The 19,438-nt window shown below is 46.2% G+C and overlaps 1 protein-coding gene across 3 annotated transcripts in view; it reads left to right on the plus strand.

Moving 5' to 3' along the window:
• The first annotated feature begins 14,138 nt into the window (after positions 1–14,138).
• IGSF5 (immunoglobulin superfamily member 5) overlaps positions 14,139–19,438 on the plus strand; it is a 28,355-nt gene continuing 23,055 nt past the window's right edge. For 2 of the 3 annotated variants that reach the window (XM_053970329.1, XM_053970331.1), the window contains exons 1-2: positions 14,139–14,330; positions 16,230–16,429. In XM_053970329.1, the coding sequence (XP_053826304.1) occupies positions 16,372–16,429 (58 nt within the window). In that variant the 5' untranslated portion in view covers positions 14,139–14,330; positions 16,230–16,371. Of the gene's footprint in view, positions 14,331–16,121; positions 16,430–19,438 lie in introns of those variants that run through there. The other variant, XM_053970330.1, reaches the window with a different exon arrangement.

Here is a 19,438-nt window from a genome sequence, read left to right on the forward strand (position 1 = left end):
TTTCTTTCTTTCTTTCTTTCTTTCTTTCTTTCTTTCTTTCTTTCTTTCTTTCTTTCTTCTTTCTTTCTTTCTTTCTTTTCTTTCTTTCTTTCTTTCTTTCTTTCTTTCTTTCTTTCTTTCTTTCTTTCTTTCCTTCCTTTCCCTTCCCTTCCCTTCCCCTTCCCTTCCCTTCCCTTCCCTTCCCTTCCCTTCCCTTCCCTTCCCTTCCCTTCCCTTCCCTTCCCTTCCCTTCCCTTCCCTTCCCTTCCCCCTTCCCTTCCCTTCCCTTCCCTTCCCTTCCCTTCCCTTCCCTTCCCTTCCCTTCCCTTCCCTTCCCTTCCCTTCCCTTCCCTTCCCTTCCCTTCCCTTCCCTTCCCTTCCCTTCCCTTCCCTTCCCTTCCCTTCCCTTCCCTTCCCTTCCCTTCCCTTCCCTTCCCTTCCCTTCCCTTCCCTTCCCTTCCCTTCCCTTCCCTTCCCTTCCCTTCCCTTCCCTTCCCTTCCCTTCCCTTCCCTTCCCTTCCCTTCCCTTCCCTTCCCTTCCCTTCCCTTCCCTTCCCTTCCCTTCCCTTCCCTTCCCTTCCCTTCCCTTCCCTTCCCTTCCCTTCCCTTCCCTTCCCTTCCTTATTTTCAAATCCTTCTTGGCAAGGATCTCCCAAGTGTCTCATTTTACTTGTCTGTGTGTGAAAAGCAGGGTAAATATTTTCAGCAGGAAGATCCTGAGAAGTGTTTAATAATGCCCATAATATATTATTTATTTTCCGCTGGTGTAACGTGAGATCATGCACTTTTGACCACTGGTGATGAAAGAAACAATGTTTATTTGTTTGTCAGAGGAACGGTGTTTTTCATTTTAAGCTTCTTTAATAAACTTTTAATATTTTATTTTAAAGAATTAAAATATTTAAACAGCTGAATTTTGCTTAAAATTCAGCTAATTTTGAATACTTTTGCTGCCTTCAGAAGGCATGGTGGGTCAGACTGATAAAGCCAAGCCAACATCTTTTTAATCACTATTCTTTCCATATAATATGCAGAAATACCTTGTGTCTTTCATTGCTGTTGTGCCCAAGGTGCAAGCTGGTTATTCCTTTAATTTATGGAAAAATGGTGAGCAGAAAGGAATGTGTCCTGGTCATTCCTAGCTCCTTGTCTTGAGGGGCAGAACTCTGTGAGCTGGGACAGCATCATCAGAAAAGAGCCTGATGGTCTTTTCTTGTTCTCAGAGGTAATAATACAGTCATAAAAAAATAAAAATAAAGAAATAATCCTGCAGGCAGTTGTAGGTCTCACGTCCACCTCTGTGCCTGGTCCCAGCTTTGGCTTTGCATCAGCATAAAAGAAGTCACCCTTGAGGGTGACCCAAGTCCTGCTGGACCTCTTGGCTGGGGCTTTTATTTGAGTCCAGGAATGCTCCAAATTACTTGAATCCAGCTGCTGACAGTTCTCAGTCAGTCCCTTCTGCAGACTCAACCTCTATTTTTGGGGTTAAATTCCAGAGGAAGATGTCCCTGCCCGTGGCAAGGGGGTGGAAATGGATGTTCTTTAAGGCCCCCTCCAACCCAAACCCAACCATTCTGTGGCTCCATGAAACCCATCTCTGCTGGATTGGGAACGGGGACCTGACACAGGGTCCTGAAACCATCCTGGGAGATGGATTTGTCCTTTCTAGTGACCTGTACAAGATGTCTCTGTTGCTGCCTTCAGAATGTTTTGTCCCCACATCAGTCTCCAATGGCCTGACTGCCCATGAGTATTTAATTTGTCACTGCTGAAGCTCTGCTGAGGAGCAGATGAGTTCGGGTTGAAATGTCCGGAATTCGGATTTTCAGGGATTTTTCTGCTCCTCTCCTCTCTGCAAAGGGGTTTCCCAAGTGGATGCTTTTAGCTGCTGCACAGAATTTTCCTCGACGTAATGATTTTCTTTGTGTAAATGAGAAACTGATCTTATAATTCACAGAATCGTAGAATTGTTCAGGTTGGAAAAGAACTGCAAGTTCCCTGAGTCCAACCATTAACCCCAAAAGGTGATGGAATCACTGTCCCTGAAAGTGTTAAAGAAATGCGTAGATGTGGTCCCTAAGCACAAAAAAAATGTGTAAATGTGGTGCTTAGGGACCACATCTACACATTTTTTTAACACTTTCAGGGACAGTGATTCCACCACTTCCTTGGGCTGCCTGCTCCTGTGCTTTACCACCCTTTCTGTGAAGAAATTTTTCATAAATGCAATCTATGAATTCATAAATGCAATCTAGACCTCCCCTGGTGCAACTTGAAGCCATTTCTTCTTGTCCTGCTGCTTTTCACTTGGGAGAAGGGACCAAGCCCCATCTCACCACACCCTCCTGTCAGGGAGTTCTGGAGGGCAGTGAAATCCCCCCTGAGCCTCTTTTTTCCAGATTAAACCCCTCCCCTGCTCCCTAGGCTGCTTTGAATAAGGATATATTAATTGAGTAATTAATTACTTAAAGCATAAACTTACCCTGCTGGAAAATGTGATTTAAAAAAAAAAAAAAAGCAGATGATTGCATGTAAGGCAAATCCATTTGTTTAAACAAAACCACAGTGCTAGTGAGTTTATATGTATCAGCTAAATTATATTAGCTTTTGCAGCTGAGGCCTCAGCTCATGAATTTTAAAACCATCAAAACAGTATTAGTGGCCTTTTGCAAAATTAGATTCATTTTCCTATGAAAGACCATCACAAAACAATCAGAAATAGAACTGCAAACACAATACTGCAGTGTACATATACTTATTTTTAAAATTTTGTATAGGCTAACAAAAGAATTTAGGCAATTTGGGGGCAGTTTGTCTGCAGAAGTTGAGCACTACCCCAATGTTTTTATGCATTCTGGGTTAGAAGTTCATTAAATCTTTTTTTTTTTTTTTTTAATGAATAGCTTTGAAAAGGTCATCTAGAAGTTACTCCACTGCTTCTAAGTAGGGAGAAGTACAAAAATCAGCAGAGCTGACAGTGTCTTAGAGTTGGTTGCACTTCAGCACACTCTATTTCTTCCAAGATCAGTTTTTAGATGCATAAAAATTAATACTTTTTTTTTTCCCACAACCCTAATTCATCAACTAACACATCCTCAGTTTAAATTAGGACTTTCAAATCTGTGCATGAAGGATTTGGTCTCACAGCTTCTCTGACTCAGACTTATTGAGGAGGCACAACCCTCCCAGGCACTTCTGAAAATACAGAAGTGGATTTTTGCCATGGAAGTTTTGCCTTAGTTCAGAGTGGAAGGGGACAAAAGGGCTCCTGGTGTGTGCTGGATGTGACAGGAACGCTGCTCCTCATGGATGTGTGCAGGTGACAATGCAATGTTAATTTAAAAGGCGTGACAATGGTTGTATTATTTATAGAGAATGTGAGAGTGTTGAGCCAACAGTTCCATGTTTGATATTTTATTAGTAAAGAATTTTGCTACCACAGTTTTGTGTGCTTGCTTGTCTTTCTGGCTGTGAATGTATCAACATTTTGGGGTGTAGTCATGTCCTTTTCCAGTTAATATCAGTAGAATCACAGAATCATTTAGGAAATGACATTTAAGGTCATCGAGTCCGACCTTTAACCCAGCACTGCTGAGTCCAGCACTGACCCATGTCCCCAAGTGCCACATCTACACAGCTCTCAAATCCCTGCAGGGATGGGGACTCCAGCTCTTCCCTGGGCAGCTGTGCCAGGGTTTGAGCACCTTTCTGGGAGAAATTTTCCCAAATATCCAGTCTAAACCTCCCCTGGCTCAGCCTGACACCGTTCCATCCTGTAACTTGTTACCTGCAGGGAAGGTCTGACCATCTCACTGCCCCTCCTGGCAGGAGCTGTGCAGAGCCACAAGGTCCCCCCCCTGAGCCTCCTTTTCACCAGGCTCAGCCCCTTCCCAGCTCCCTCAGGAATTCTCCAGCCCCTTCCCAGCTCCCTTCCCTGCCCTGGACACGCTCCAGCCCCTCCAGGTCTCTCCTGCAGGACCAGAACTGGATGCAGCCCTCGAGGGGCCTCTCAGAGCCAGCCCAGAGGGACAATCCCTGCCCTGCTCCTGCTGGACACACAATTCCTCACCCAGCCCTGCTGCCAGTGGCCTCTTGTCCCCCTGGGCACCCCTGGGCTCGTGTCCAGCCCCTGGCACCAGCACCCCCAGGGCCTTTCCCAGCTTTCCAGCCCCTCTGCCCAGCCTGGAGCTCCCTGAGGTTGTTGTGACCCAGCACTTGGTCTTGTTAAATCTGAATTTGAAACTGTTGAATTTTCTCCCCTTCTCAAAAATGACTTAGGAAATAGTGAGGGAATTGAAAGAAAAAGATAAATTTAACCACAGCTGACACTTTTGGGAAGAGCAGGAGCCAAACTGAAATGATTTCTGCCCCACTGTCCACTGTCATGGTCCTTCTGGGACCTGGAAGTACAGGGCTATTCTCTTCTCTTCTTCAAAGAGAAATGTGAAATAACTGAAGACTGCCAGATTGATTTTCAAACACAAGCAGTTATGAAAAAAAAAAAAAAAAAAAAAGCAAAAAAAAAAAAAAAAAAAAAAAAAAAAAGAAAAGTCTTTCCTTACTGCTTTTATATTTTATTTTATTTTCCTTACATTTTTGATGTACCTTGCTTGAGGTTTTTTTTTTTTTACAGCTGGACTTCAATTCATTAGTTCATTACAGCAATATATTCCCAGGAATACCTACAAATATTGTCACAGGACTTAGACATATGCAGCACATAGGAGATCCAGCCTGAAAAAGCAGACTTGAATTTGCACATGTTCTGGCTAAGCAAATAGAGACTCTTTTCAAAGCCTTGTAATACAGTGGATTTGAGAGAATTTAAGTACATTTAAGTACATTTAAGTACATTTTCACTGAAAAATGTAATTGGGTGATTTCAATGGCTGAGAAATAATGCTTCAAAAATGCATTATTTTTGCAGGAAAAAAGAAATAAATCCACATCCCTTCTTAGAATCTCCCCAAGTGAACCTCTTGGTTCACACAACATTCCTTGCATTCAGCTACTGACCTGACCTGACCTCGTTTAATTTATGACTTTGGCTGCAGGGACAGAGGCCTGCAATCATCTTCCTGCTCCTCAGGAATCCCAGTTCCATTTCCAATTCCACAATTCCACTCCACAAACTCCCGTGTGGAGCCGGAGGAACGCGGAATGCCATAAATGAGTGACGTGCTGTGATTTGCACCTCCAGCTCGTGGATCTCTGGAGCAGCTCTAATCCCTTCGTGTTTAATTGAATTATTCCTGCTGGAACAGCAGCTGTAAGTAAATGTTTGACTCGGGTACACAAAGGGACCTGCAGATTTTACACATGCTGCTGCTTCTAAAGGTCCAGTGGGGGAATCAGAGAGCAGAGAGAGCTGGGCTGGGAGCAGGGGCAGGACGTGGAGTGGGAGTGATGCTGCTGGGTGCTGCTGGGTGCTGACAGGGTGAGGAGGGGTGGAGCAGCTCAGGGTGAGGGGCTGTGAGGCACCTTGTCACACTGCGACACGAAATAACCCACAGGAGCAGGCTAGATGTAAAAGGAAAGAAAAAGAACCCCAAAAAGCCAAGTTTATTTTCTGACTCCACTATATTTACAATAGCCAAAGTGACAGTGGATTGGAGGGTGAAACTGCCACCTCTCCAACCACACTGGTGAAACCAACAGTCCATCAATTCTCTCCACCCACAAAGAAGAATGCAAAGCAATCATTATTTACATAAGCATGTGTGAGAAAACTCAGTTGAAATATGTAAATATCAGCAGGCATAGGAACTTTTAGAAGAACTTTAAAACTCTCAGAAGAACAGGGCGACAGCACCTCAACCCATTTTGGGGATGTCAGCCCCTTATCCTGAGGGTGGGACTCTGGCAGGAGGTTTCCTGAGCCAAACCACCTTCAGGTGCATGGGAGATGGAAGAGGAAAGGACTGGAAGATTCAGCCTTTAAAATGTCAGTCTTTACTGTATTCTTGATGCCTTCTAGTACTCACCAGTTCCCTCAGCTTTTAGGAGATCTCATTTTTGTCTACAAGTGTTTCAAAGGAAATGACCAAACAGAATCATGAAATCAGAGTGGCTGGGTTGAAAGGACCCTTTAAAGGTCATCCAGTCCCACCCCCTGTGCCATGGGCAGTGACATTTTCAACTCCTTTTCAACTCACTCATAGCCCTGTCCAGCCTGGCCTTGAAGATTTCCAAGGATTGGGGATCCACCACCTCTCTGGACAACCTGTTGTGGTTTTCCTCACTCTCAGTGTAAAAAAATTCTCTCTCATATCTAGTTCAAGCTGACCCTGCTTCAGTTTAAACCCATTACCCCTTGTCCTATTAGTACAAGGCCTTGTAAAAAATCCCTCTCCAGCTCTCTTGTAGCCCCTTCAGATAATGGAAAAGTGCAGTAAGGTCTCCCTGGAGATTTCTCTGGTGTGAACAGCCCCAACTGTCTCAGCCTGAATATCAAAATAAATTCACTGCTCCTCTACAGGAGAAAGACAAAATACAGCAGAGATTGTGGCACACAAGGAGAAATTGAATATCTGAAACCATCTCTCCAGAGCCTTACAGTGTTGTACTGCAAAAGGGCAGCTTTCAGTCACAGACCTGGTACCACAAACAGTGCAGAGGAAACATTGATTTCCAAAAAAAACCCAAAAAAACCCCTGCCATTTCTACTTGGTGATCTTAACTGAATGCCCAAAGGGAGCAGCAAGATGTCAGTCACAGGGATGTACTTTATGAAAATGCAAAAGGGAGACAACTCTCCCAATATCACACCTGCTGTGCTGGTGACACTCTGCTCTCTCATCATGGCAGTGCCACTCTGGATCATGCCTGTGGGGCACTTGGGGGATATTAATATTAATTAATATTCTATTTTCAGAGCTGTGAGTATGAACGTTTCTCATAACTGGCAGCCCTTGCAAAATCAGAAAAATAAGAAAGGTCTTGGGGGTGTTGGACAAGATGAACTTCAGAGGTCCCTTCCAATCCTAACAATTCTGTGGGATTCTGTGTGAAAAGGGGTTTCATTCCATGGGGCCATGGTAGGTTTCCTGGGAAGTCCTGTGGGATTTGGAGCCCTGGGCTCAGTGTCTGTGTGTGCATTCCTCTGACAAAGCTGCCCATTTGTCCACCTGCTGTGCCCAGAGCTGGACTCACTGTGCTTTCTAGAGAGAGATGTTGAGCACCAGTTTTAAAGGAGCTCTGGATAGATTTGCACTTTGTTTGAAGAATCTGGTTTTCCATGTAAGCCTCAGGAAGAGTCTAAAAAGCATGACCTTAAGCAATAATGAAAAATGCAATCATGATTATGAGTGTAGAGAATGATGTTTCCCTTTTCTTGGCACATTATCACGCATTGAAAAGTTCTTTAGAATAAACTGAAGGATAAACCAGAGCAATTAAAGCTGTTTGAACCAGAGACAAAGCATTTCTAAAGCTAAAGAAAATGTTGCCAGGGGAACTGATGTAGTAAAAAATCTTCTCAGATTTACACTGACAGCAGCAAAGCTGCATCTTCTGTCATTGTGTGATAAACTTTCTTACTTCATCTTGCCTGAACTCCACGATAAATGTCTTCATCTTCCTGCCCTGAATGATGACATCTTCATCTTTCCAGCTACAACTCACTGGTTTCAGTGCTGGAGAGGAGAAATGCACCTGGCAAAGGGGAAGCATGGAATGTGCTTCCCAAGGAGTGCTGGCAGGAGAGGACTGGAGAACAGCATTCCAGTTGTGCAGATTTATTCAGGCCAAATAAAAAAATGTGAGGATATTTGTGCCAAAAAAAAGTGTTTAATCCTGAGGCCTCCTGGTTGTGAAAGTCTGGAAGAAGATTATGTCCAAAGCTTTCCTCATTAAGGACCCACAGCAATTCTGCAGAGCTGTGGCTTTATTATAGTCAGCAAGGAAAAAAAGAAAAAAAAAAAAAAAAAAAAAAAAAAGAAATGAAAGAAAAAAAAAAATCGGATTAGTTAAATTGGTGTTACAAGGTTTTTGAGAATTTATCCTGGCCTAGATTCATGGTAGCATAATTTCATGAATCTTTACATCAAGGCAAAGATTACCTGACTTCCTTGGAAAGAGATAAAGCAGGATTCCTCAGACCAGTGAGAAGCAACCTGGTGGGATTTGTCTCAGCTGGTTTTGCAGTCTAAACCAGAAAGTCCAGTCCAGCCTTTCAGACTCCTCTGGAGTAAAAACAAGGAAAGAGGCAATGGGGGGAAAATGCATCTCAGTGTTTACAAAGGTACACAAAGAGGAAATGGCCCAGCCCTGTTATTTCCAGAGCTTTTCCTCTAAGCTTCTGATTAAAGAAAAATGTGACTACACTAACAGACTAATGAAAAGATTTAAAAAAACTCATTAGAGACAGAGAGGGATCTGTGTGTCTCACTTAGACTTCTAAAATCTGTTTTGAATGAGAAACACCTTGCAGAGCACCAGATATTTTGGAGAACAGTAGAGGAAAGGAGGAAGAGCATAGAAAGAGAGGAAAAAACCAGAGGCAGAGATGGAAAAGTTATGGCTTAGCATCTCTTTGGCCTGATTTGCTCTAGTGGAGAGCAGCAAGATAGAGACAACTATTTCAGTCCCATGGGCAGCTTTTTTCCTGCCTTTGTCTTTTCTAGGACTTTCAATTCCCTTGCTCTTTCTGATAGAAAACAACATTTATTTCTTTGATGGGGAGGCATTTCTCAAAATCCTTGTAATGGTCCAACCTCCTTTCAAGCCCATTTTCATGAAGAAATGAAGAATCTTATTTTTGTTTCTAGCACTGACCTCAAATGAGCTTTAATCAGAAAGAGTGGCTCTTCTCTGCTGTTTTAGTGCTCACACAATCTGATAATATTTTCTTTGACTCAACTAAATAAGCCAAAGTACAGCATGGAACTGCAGGGTCTAGTGATTTTACAGATGAAGGTGTCTAAATGCTGTTCATTTTCTATCACAGAATCATAGAATGGTTTGGGCTGGAAGGGACCTTAAAATTCACCAATTTCCACCCCTGCCATGGGCAGGGACACCTTCCACTGTCCCAGGCTGCTCCAAGCCCCAGTGTCCAACCTGGCCTTGGGCACTGCCAGGGATCCAGGGGTGTTGGATGAAGTCTTTTTCTGACTTAGAGATGGGGTAACTGAGAGGCATTTTAAAAACTTTTATTTTATTTTCAGTCTCATGTGAGGGGTGAGACAATACAGAGGTTATTACACTATCACAATCAGAAGTTAACTATTTCCTAATTACAATACACTATAAGCATTTCTTGGCCTATCAGCTTTAGCCACCCCATGCTGTAAATGCCTTAAAGCCAGTTATCTAAAATTACCCCTCGTGGGTCCCACCGCAGGGCATCTTTCATAGTTCTGTTTCTCCAAAGGATCCAGTCTTATTTGTAAGGCTATTCTTTGAAACTTGTTTCTAGTTCTCTCTCAACAATGCCTGTCTTATTCTATGCTATTTTAAAGTCAGTATTTCTTATCTTAGAGTTTGCATACAGATACATACTATGTGAGCCTTCTGTGTTTGAGAATTTTCTACAAATCCATTTCCCACACAGGGGCAGCCACAGCTTCTCTGGGCACCCTGTCCCAGGGCCTCCCCACCCTCACAGGGAAGAATTTCTTCCCAATACCCAATCTAAACCAACTCTCTCTCAGTTTGAAGCCATTCCCATCGTGACAATTTGTCCCATTCTCCTGCAGGGGAAGCAGAAATGACACTTGTGGCCCCAGTGGCAGTGACAGAAGGTTTCACTGAGTGAATCCCAGGAAGTTCATTTCCCTCGGAGCTCCTCGCGTGGGATTGCACAGCAAGCTGTGCACACGTATGTTCCAGCCTCACACAGCCCAGAACAAAAAATGTGGGGGGTTGCTTAGGATTTCACAGTGTGCACACCATCCAGAAATGGGTTTGGAAGGGCTGGAGATTGAGGTGACCCCAAGAATGTAAAAGTCCTCGCTTGCCAGCCCACGCAGCCAAAGAAGTCTGAATGCATAGAATCAGCTTCTCAAGGCTGTTTATTTTCTCTTATCTATGACATTCTTTCTCTGACCTGCTGAGCTCTGTCCAGCAAGTCAGCCATGGCATTCTGTCTGCCCTCTGAGGCAGTGTTTACCTTTCATACCAAAAACTACATGTGCCATGTTTACAATAACGTGCCAATATTGATCATTTATGTTGGACAGTGTGTCTCTACCTTAAACCAATAGAAAAGTGTCATCAGCACAGCAAGACATGGAGGGCAAGAAGGAGAAGAAGGTCAGGACATGCCCAAATCCCTCCAACTTGTCCCCTTGAACCCTTTTCTAAAAACTCCAAAATTCTACTTTTTCACCCTGTGCTAATTCAACTACCACACTACTCAAACCCTTGTGGCTTGTAATTCCTCATACAGAGTTGGCAGTTTTTCCCACGGGCTAAAATGGAAGCCACAGGTGTTTTTGACTTCATGCCAAGGTCTCTGAGCCCCCTGCCAGGGTCTGGAGACAGCCAGGGCAGCCAGAGGGATGTCCTGGGTTCCCACATGGAAGGGCTGGGTGGGAAGGGAAGAAAGGGTGAAAATCCTCCCACTCACCAGCAGAAGAAAAAGGAAAAATTGGAAAGAAGCATCTAAGGGAAGTGGAGTGGGAGGTAGGACTTGCCTGGTGATTCACAAAGTGACCGAGATGCTTCTCCATTTAAATCAAATTTAGGAGCTGGTCTGTTGAACATCGTGGGCGTGGGTGACCTTGTGCATGCACACACTGGGGATTCAGACACTTCACCTCATCTTATCCCAGCCATCCTCACCCAAGGTTTCACTCATCCCAACACCGTGGTGTTGGTATTGGACACGAAATGAGTACACAGAAGCTTGGTGAGTTTAAGAGAGAAAAAGAGTTAATTTTATTTTTGACTTTGTAATATATAGAATTTTAAAAGTGACAGTGGATTGGAGGATGAAATTGTTACCTCTCTAACCACACCGGTCAAACCAACGGTTTATTAATTTTCTTTTTTTCACAAAGAAGAATGTAAAACAATTATTGTTTACCTGAACAGTGTGTGAGAACTAGCAGAAATACGTAAACATTATTAGAGGGTTAAAGAAGTTTTATGAGAACTTTAAAACTTTCAAAATAACTAGAAAAGAAATCTTAACACTTTTAAAAATCAGGGCAACACCGTGGCTCATTAGGAAGGCCAAAGGAAGGAAGGAGCTGACCAGGGCAGTAATTAATAATTAATAAAATGTCAATGCACATGCTGGTCTTTTCTAACACAACTGATTTTGGCTCTGTCATCTCTCTAATTGCTCCTCAGGTAGGCTTAAGCTGCTCTGAGGTTCGTGCCCATCCCCTCAGTGTAGAGAGGACAATCTCAGCAGTGCCAAGTGACAGCTTTGTAAAAGTTCTAAAAGCAGCAATTATCCTTTCCAAAGCATTTTTATGAAGCGTTATCTTGATTAATTCAAGTTGAAAATTCATTTTAACCTTCTGCACCTCTCCTGCTTGGGCAACCAGAGATGGAACGTGCTCATTAGATGTTGTTTACCCCTTTTCTTGCTCCAGCTTTATTCAGACACACCTGTGTGGAAGGCATTTCAAGAATACTGTCATTGAAGTCAGTGGAACAAGAGTGCAACATTTTAGACTTTAAAAAAGAAGGTCTGTAAAGTCAAGGGAATAGTAACAAAAATTTATAACTGGTCAAAAAAAACCCTTCCTGCAGCTTTCTTGGCTATTTCTTTTAACAAGTCTGGGCAATACTTTTTCTAATAAAGCAAAGTTTTTAAAATTTATTTTCAGAAATTCCTCACAATTCCCCAAACTGAATGATTCATTCCCCTTTGCTGAACCTTTCCATTTTGAGCCACTGTGGCATTAATTTCTACTTGCTACTGTTACTGTGCTTAGTAGGAAACACAGTTCAGGGAAGTTTTATGTCCCTTTTTTACAATTTAAGCTCATCATAAAAATCCCCTGACATGTCAGATCAGTTCAACTCACTGACCAGCAATGGCATAAAGTGAGGATGCAGTTCTTGGAGGAAGACAAAGGCTGTAAGAGCATCTCACACACACAATCCCCTCAGTCTCCCCGGACCTTCAGGAGGAATTTCATCACGGAAAGGGTGATTAAACACTGGAAAACACTCCCAGGGAGGTGGTGTTACTGTCCCTGGAGGCATTTAAGGAAAGACTGGGTGTGGCACTCAGTGCTTGGGTTGGGTTGACAAGGTCTGTTTGGTCAAAGGTTGTACATGATGATCTCAGAGGTCTTTTCCAACCTAATTGATCCTGTGACTCTGTGATGCTCCCCAGTGGTGCCACAGCCTGATCTATCCCTGCCCTCGTCCTTGGATGGGCACCTTGGTTTTACATGCAAAAGATTCACCTGAGAAGTTTCACACCACAGCTCTGACAAAGCCTTACCTCCAGCCCTGCCCCATCTCCTTCAGCTGCAATCTGGGCCCCTTGGATGCTGCCTGGCCCTGGCTCAGCCCCTCACCCTGTCGAGGGCTGCTGGTGGACCTCAGCACCCCCAGCTGGGGGTGACAGTGACCACTGGCAGGGCCATGGCTGGCACAGGGACTTCTACTCTCTGCCACGCTGCCTGAGGCACTTTAACAGTGGGATGTGCTCCAGCCCCATCACACTCACCTGTGCCATTGTAACAGGGGACACCAGTGCCCATGGCACTCACCTGTGCCATTGCAACAGGGGACACCAGTGCCAGGCACCATCACACTCACCTGTGCCATTGTAACAGGGGACACCAGTGCCAGGCACCATCACACTCACCTGTGCCATTGTAACAGGGGACACCAGTGCCCATGGCACTCACCTGTGCCATTATAGCAGGGGACACCAGTGCCAGGCACCATCACACTCACCTGTGCCATTGTAACAGGGGACACCAGTGCCCATGGCACTCACCTGTGCCATTGTAACAGGGGACACCGGTGCCAGGCACCATCACACTCACCTGTGTTATATAACAGGGGAAACTGGCACCATTGCACTCACCTGTGTCATTGTAAAGGCGGGGCTTTGGTGCCAGCACATAACATTCACCTGTGTCATTAAAACAGGGGACGTCCATTCCAGGCACATCACACTCACCTGTGTCAGTATAACAGAGACATGGCACCACTGCACTCACCTGTGTCATTATAACGGAGGGAATTGGCACCATGGCTCTCACCTGTGTCACTGTGATGGGGGAAATTGGAACTATGGCTCTCATTTGTGTCACTGTGACAGGGCACACCCATCCCAGGCACCATCCCACTCACCTGTGCCACTGTGACAAGGGACACCCATCCCAGGCACCATGGCTCTCACCCGTGTCACTGTGACAGGGGAAATTTGCACCATGGCTCTCACCTGTGCCACTGTGACGGGGGACACCATTCCCTCTCCCCTACTGGTTGCACACCTGGCCGCACCGAGCCCGCTCCGCCCGCCGTGCCCGTGTCCCCAGCCCGGCGCTCCGGGGCGCTGCGCTGGCTCCGTGTGTCACCGGCTCCGTGTGTCACCGGCTCCGTGTGCCACTGGCACCGTGCAGAGCTGGCTCCGTGTGTCACTGGCACCGTGTGTCACCGGCTCCGTGTGTCACCGGCTCCGTGTGTCACTGGCACCGTGTGTCGCTGGCTCCCTGTGTCACCGGCTCCGTGTGTCACCGGCTCCGTGTGTCGCTGGCTCCCTGTGTCACCGGCTCCGTGTGTCACCGGCTCCGTGTGTCGCTGGCACCGTGTGTCGCTGGCTCCGTGTGTCACCGGCTCCGTGTGTCACCGGCTCCGTGTGTCGCTGGCACCGTGTGTCACCGGCTCCGTGTGTCACCGGCTCCGTGTGTCACTGTCACCGTGTGTCACCGGCTCCGTGTGTCGCCGGCTCCCTGTGTCACCGGCTCCCTGTGTCACCGGCACCGTGCGGAGCTGGCTCCCTGTGTCACCGGCTCCCTGTGTCGCCGGCTCCGTGTGTCACTGGCTCCGTGTGTCACCGGCACCGTGCGGAGCTGGCTCCGTGTGTCACCGGCTCCCTGTGTCGCCGGCTCCGTGTGTCACCGGCCGTGCCTCACTTCCTCCGGGCCGGTTAAACATTGACAGGCACAGGGCGGAGGAAGGCAGAGGCCATCCCTGCGTGTCACAGTGCCAGGCACGGCCTGCGGCGGAAGGACAGCTCGGAGCAACCTCCCTTCTCTCAGGGACAGTGTCCCCAACACCTGAGAGACGTTTCCTTGCGACAGCAGGTGAGGGCTGGCCCGGGATCCTCGCCTGGATCACCTCCAGCCTCCTGCGTGGGCAGCGTGAGCCGGAGCTGTCGTCAGAGGGAAAGCGGTGGGAGAGATCTCAGCGCCAGGGATGTGATCCAGGTAACCCCCTCGGCAGCCTGGATTTGCTTCCAGACAGGGGCTGGAAGACAATTCAGCCCTTTTGGCCCTTTTCCCTGCTCCTGCCTCAGCAGGGAGCCTGCCCTGGGCTGGCAGGAGTGGTTTGTGGCTCTGTCTCCTGTTCTGCTTCCTGGCATTTGTGGTCGGTGTCCATCGTGGGGAGCCCAAAGCATCTGAGCCCCTCTCTGGGTCCAGCTGCCATTCCTTGAGGGCCATATTATTGTTGTTATTCCCTGTCTGTGTCGTGGATGAGGGAGGGAGCAGGCTCAGAGCAGCACTGGCAACCTGAGTCCCCCTGTGCACCAGCAGAGGAGGGGAAAAGCAGCCCAAAACAAACCCAGGCATTTAATTCATCATCAGCCAAAATATCCTGTTTCATCTGGGGATCAGAAAATATTTCCCAGCCCTTTGAAAGTCCATTTTGAAACAAAGAAAAACAAAATATTATAGATCCCTCCCTTTCCTGCCTTGATCTACTTCACCCCAGGCCGATTTACTTGTTTACTGATTTTTGTCCTGGATTTGGCACAATGTTCTTGCCAGTTTATTCTTCACCATGTAAAACTTTGCCCAGCTCAGATTGCTTTGGTGCAGCTGGATCTGTCAGGGGAGGTACGGAGGCTGCTGTTCTGGCTGCAAATCCTGCTTGGTGTCACAGCTGCCTGGATAAAGGACCCAGCCCTGTGTTTTGGATTTGTTTCCTGGTGCTTTCCTCGGGCTGTTTCACTTGGTATGACAGATGATACCAGCTCCTGTAGTCCTGACTGGTTTGTGTGTGACAGCCAAGAGCTGTCACAGTGACAGAGTGCAGAGAAATCCCTCCAGGCTGTGCACAGTGACCCTCCCTCCCCACTGCCTGCTGGGGACTCCTCCACACATAAAATATGCAGGTACAAAGACCCAAAACCTTTCAAAATGCACTAGGAAAACCCAAGCCAGCCTTTGAATGAGCAGGTGAAGAAACCAGCCCACAGGTTTGGCTGAAAACATTGATAAGTTGACAGGGCTGTCGTGTAGGTTCCCAAGGTAAACTGAAAGCTTGAAAAATTGGAAAATGTGGATGAAAATGCCAGCTGAGCCTGCCAGATTCCAGACGGGGAACAGAGCTCTGGTACCTCCTGGTGCTGCAGCTGAGCAGAAACCCCAGGGTGTCTCTGTGGTGACACTTAATTTTTATGCACTGCACGGTGCTGCCACAAAGAGCAGCCCCAGAGTCAGAAACACTTTCCTGACAAGAAATTTGGTCTGGCCACAAAACCACATCCTCTGGCCCGGGTCCCTTTCACAAAGGCAAGCTCCAGTGACCCAGAGGAGGAATTTGTAAACCAAGCACAGTCAAAGCCTCTCCCACATATTTTGAGGGGGAGGAGGATAATTGCTCACAAGTGAATCAAAAACACTGAAAAAGCAGAAAATGTGGAAGTAAGGTGGTGCCTCACACCAGGAATCTGTGTATTATTTCTGACCACAGTGGAGAGCTGCTGGTGGTTTATTGTGGGATACAGGAGGCACTCTCAGGTTCTGAGGAATAAATCTGGGGACCTTTTTTGCACTATCAGCCTTTCTGGGGGCTCAGTCTGGGCAGCTGGGAGGAAATTTAATGTTTCTCATCCTCACAAGTGCAGCAGCTCAGAGAATTATTTTTCCCTGTTGCTCAGGAGTAACTTGAAGGATGCAGCTGGAGCTGCCCTGGCCCTGTCAGTGCTGAAGCAGGAGCATTGTAACAGCCAGGAGGGGCTGAGGAATGGGAGATCTGCAGGACGAGGCTTCTCTGCTGAAAAAAAGTTCCTCTGTGTCTTTTGAAACAGTTATTTGAGGAAAGGTTCTGCTCTGCATCCAAAGCCTCCCTCATTTAATCCTTTCCCCTTGTTGGTGGTACAGGTCACACGAAGTCACCCTTGTCACAGAACCCAAAGCAGTGGCTCATTCCCGAGTTTCTCCAGAAGTTCTGTCCTTCAGCTTCTTCTCACCAGCAGTGACCACTGGTGGCTTCCTGCCTCGGGGACCAGGAGAGAATGCTCCAATGGAGAGCTTCCAGAAATCCATTTTACTTGCCCTCATCCTGACTGCCTCGCTGCCAGGTAGGACACGTTCAGAACCCGTGAGGGGAAGCAGCACGGGCAAAATATGGGTTCACATTTCAGTGTGGTGTAAATGGCCTTTGCTGATGAGCTCAGACTGAGCACTCAGCCACAGAGTGGGATTATTTCAGCTGTTTGAAAGGGGGGATGTTTGTATTTCAAGCCTGCACGGTCTGATGATTTCAAGTATGCTCCAGTGGGAAGGACTGAGACTGCTCAGTGTGGGGTGGGGAGGAGGTGGGAGGGCTGCCCTCTTTCAGTTTCTCCCTCTCCTTGTTCTTCTTTTCCTCCTGTTTGGAACTGCTTTTGAGGGTGCATCTGTGGAAAACTCAGTATCAGCAGCTGGCTTTTACTTCCAGAAGTAAATGCAAATTATCACGTTGCTGGTTTACCCCCAATTCACACTTCACATGCCTGAGCCTCAAAGTCAGTTCAGATTAAAAGTGTCTTGGTGGCAAAGCTTTAGAGGAAAAGTGAATATTAAGTGACTAGTTGGGTAATGGAGACAAGGCTTTTTTTTTTTTTAAATTATAGTCTAGCTGGGGTTTTAACAGGCTCTGACAGGAACGAGCTGCAGTGGGATGAGGGGAAAGGTGTTGTCATGGATTAATAGTGAAAGGAAACACAATGCAGGAATAAACACTTGAGTTTTCTGAGCAGTGGAGCTGCACAGGGATGTGTGGTATTCAAGAAGCTCTTAAACAACCTGGTGAAGAGGAGGGAGCTGTGGGGTGGCAGACTTTGCAAGCAGTGCAGAATTACTTAGGGCAGCCAAATCCAAAAAGAGACGAGGAAGATTTGCCAGAAAATGTCGTGATGTCAGATGAGTGAGTAGGAAAGGCAGAGAAAGCATTTAATGCAAAGCATCTCTTAAATGCAATGTCTAGTGGAGAAAAGAATAGATGTCTTGGAAAGAGAGAAAATTTCACCATTTAATGTCTTCAGCAAGGCAGATAAAATTAAACCTGGCATGATGTAAATCCACAGAAAGGTTTAATCTCAGATATTGGCTATTTTGTTAGCCCTTCCATTACAGGTTAGATTTGAGAAAGCTACAAAGTGTGACTGAGCTGTTCATAGGTAGAGAATCAAAGAATCATAGGAGGGTTTGGCTTGGAAAGGACCTTAAAAATCTTCCAGTTCCTACCAAAAATCTTCCAGTTCCAACCTCCCTGCCATGGGCAGGGACACCTTTCATTAGATCAGGTTCCTTAATGCTCCATCCAGCCCTGAACACTTCCAGGATGGGGCATCCAAAGCCCCCTCTTGTCTAGGAGGGAAGGATGAGGAGGCTTCATTAGACTGGGATATCTTTTTCCTGCTTGTGGAGAAGAATAAATAGTAAAAGGGTATTAAAATGATTAATTTTATGGAAGTGAATGGTGAAATGATTATTCACAATTTCTCATAACCAAAAGAATTCGCGGCAACCACAAAAAGTATCAGATTTAAGGCTAACCAAAGCCTGTTCTTTTCTCAGAGCATGTAATTAAATAGTAAAGCTCATGGTCACTGGCTGTGGGGGATATCAAATTATAAAGAGGCTGAAAAAGCCTAGAAACAAATATCATAAAGGGTAGATCCATAGCTGCAGAAGCAATTTTTGGCTCAGGAAGTCCCTGGATCTCTTTTTTTTTTGGGCACTGGGAAGTTCTACCATGGATTGCTGTCAACAGTGAGTGAGAGGAGAGAGGAAGACATGCCTGGGGGCTGTGGAGAGGTTTGTGTGCAGGTGGGAGGAAATTAGAGTTGCTGAGCATCAGGAGTCTGGTATTACTCGACAGAAACATCCTTGTAAGCATTTAGAAATTCTTGTTAACATAAGTGAACAAGCCAGTCCCTCGCTGCAGGCTTTGACAAGCTCTAACCTACTTTGGTTTTCAAAAAGCTCAGCTGCAGGGCTGTTGGGTTCTGAAACAAACTTGAGCTGTTTATTTCTTTCTTTCTTGTTGTGTATTTAACAGTTGGTAGCAGAGCTGTGGCTGGAGCAGTGGGCCAGTGGTGAGGAAGGGGAGGTAGAAGGCAAGGTGGAGTGAGCAGGAGACTGAAGAAAAAATGAAGAGAAAAAGGAATTTCAAAGGGACTGGAAGGAAAAAAAAGACTTAGAAATTCAAACAGAAAGAGCAGAGAGGGAAGGGAGAAAGATACAAAAACTGAAGGATGAAAAGCAGTGTTTGTGGAAGGGCAATATGGGTAGAGAGGGGGAGATTATTTTGAAATACGATAAAGAGGCTGAAAAAAAAAAGAGGAATCATTATGGCAAAAGGATAAGCCCATCCTGTCCTTCCCTGTGCTGCATCCAAATAGGTCACTTACAAAAGAGGAAAGACAGAGCCAGCAGAGGACAGGAGGCAAGGAAGAGGAGGTAGCCACGTCTCAATGCCCTTGTTGTTGAAAACTCCAGCGTGGAAGAGCGGTCCTTTGGGGTTCATTCAGGCGTGGAAGAAAAAAACATTTGTTGGTGAAGAGCAAGGGTGGTTCTGTGGCAAATGAGGTTCCCTCAGTGCAGGCATCATCCTGCACAAGATGCATTTTCATTCCTTCACAACCTGCAGCAGCGTGGCAGTGAATTTGTGTGGCAGAGGAGGGGAAGCACCAGCTCATAAAGGAGTTGGTTTGTGCTCTGCGTGCTGCTGGGAGGCACTGAGCACCTGGGACACCATAAACACTTAATTTCAGCAGATTTTCACCCCTGGTGACTGCTCTGTAAACATTTAGTGATGTGCCTCCAAGCAGGTGTCCTCACTCAGCTCTGATTTTCAAAAGCCCAGGGGTGATCAGGGAGCCAGCCCAACATTTCCCTGCTGCAAGGATGGTCTTTGCCTGGGTGGGATGTCTCCCTGCTGCTGTGTGGGGAAGCAGATGTTAAAACAGCTGTTAAGAGCTGAACACGTAATTCTGTAAAGTGCAATGAAAATCTAGCTCGAGGCCTTAATTTGTTTAAAAGCAACCATCTGCAAGGTATTTTTGAAGCAGGATGCAAATGAAAGCAGCACTAACATTTTTGTC

The sequence above is a fragment of the Vidua macroura genome, chromosome 2 (genome assembly GCF_024509145.1).
Source record: "Vidua macroura isolate BioBank_ID:100142 chromosome 2, ASM2450914v1, whole genome shotgun sequence".
In the NCBI taxonomy this organism is placed as follows: Eukaryota; Metazoa; Chordata; class Aves; order Passeriformes; family Viduidae; genus Vidua; species Vidua macroura.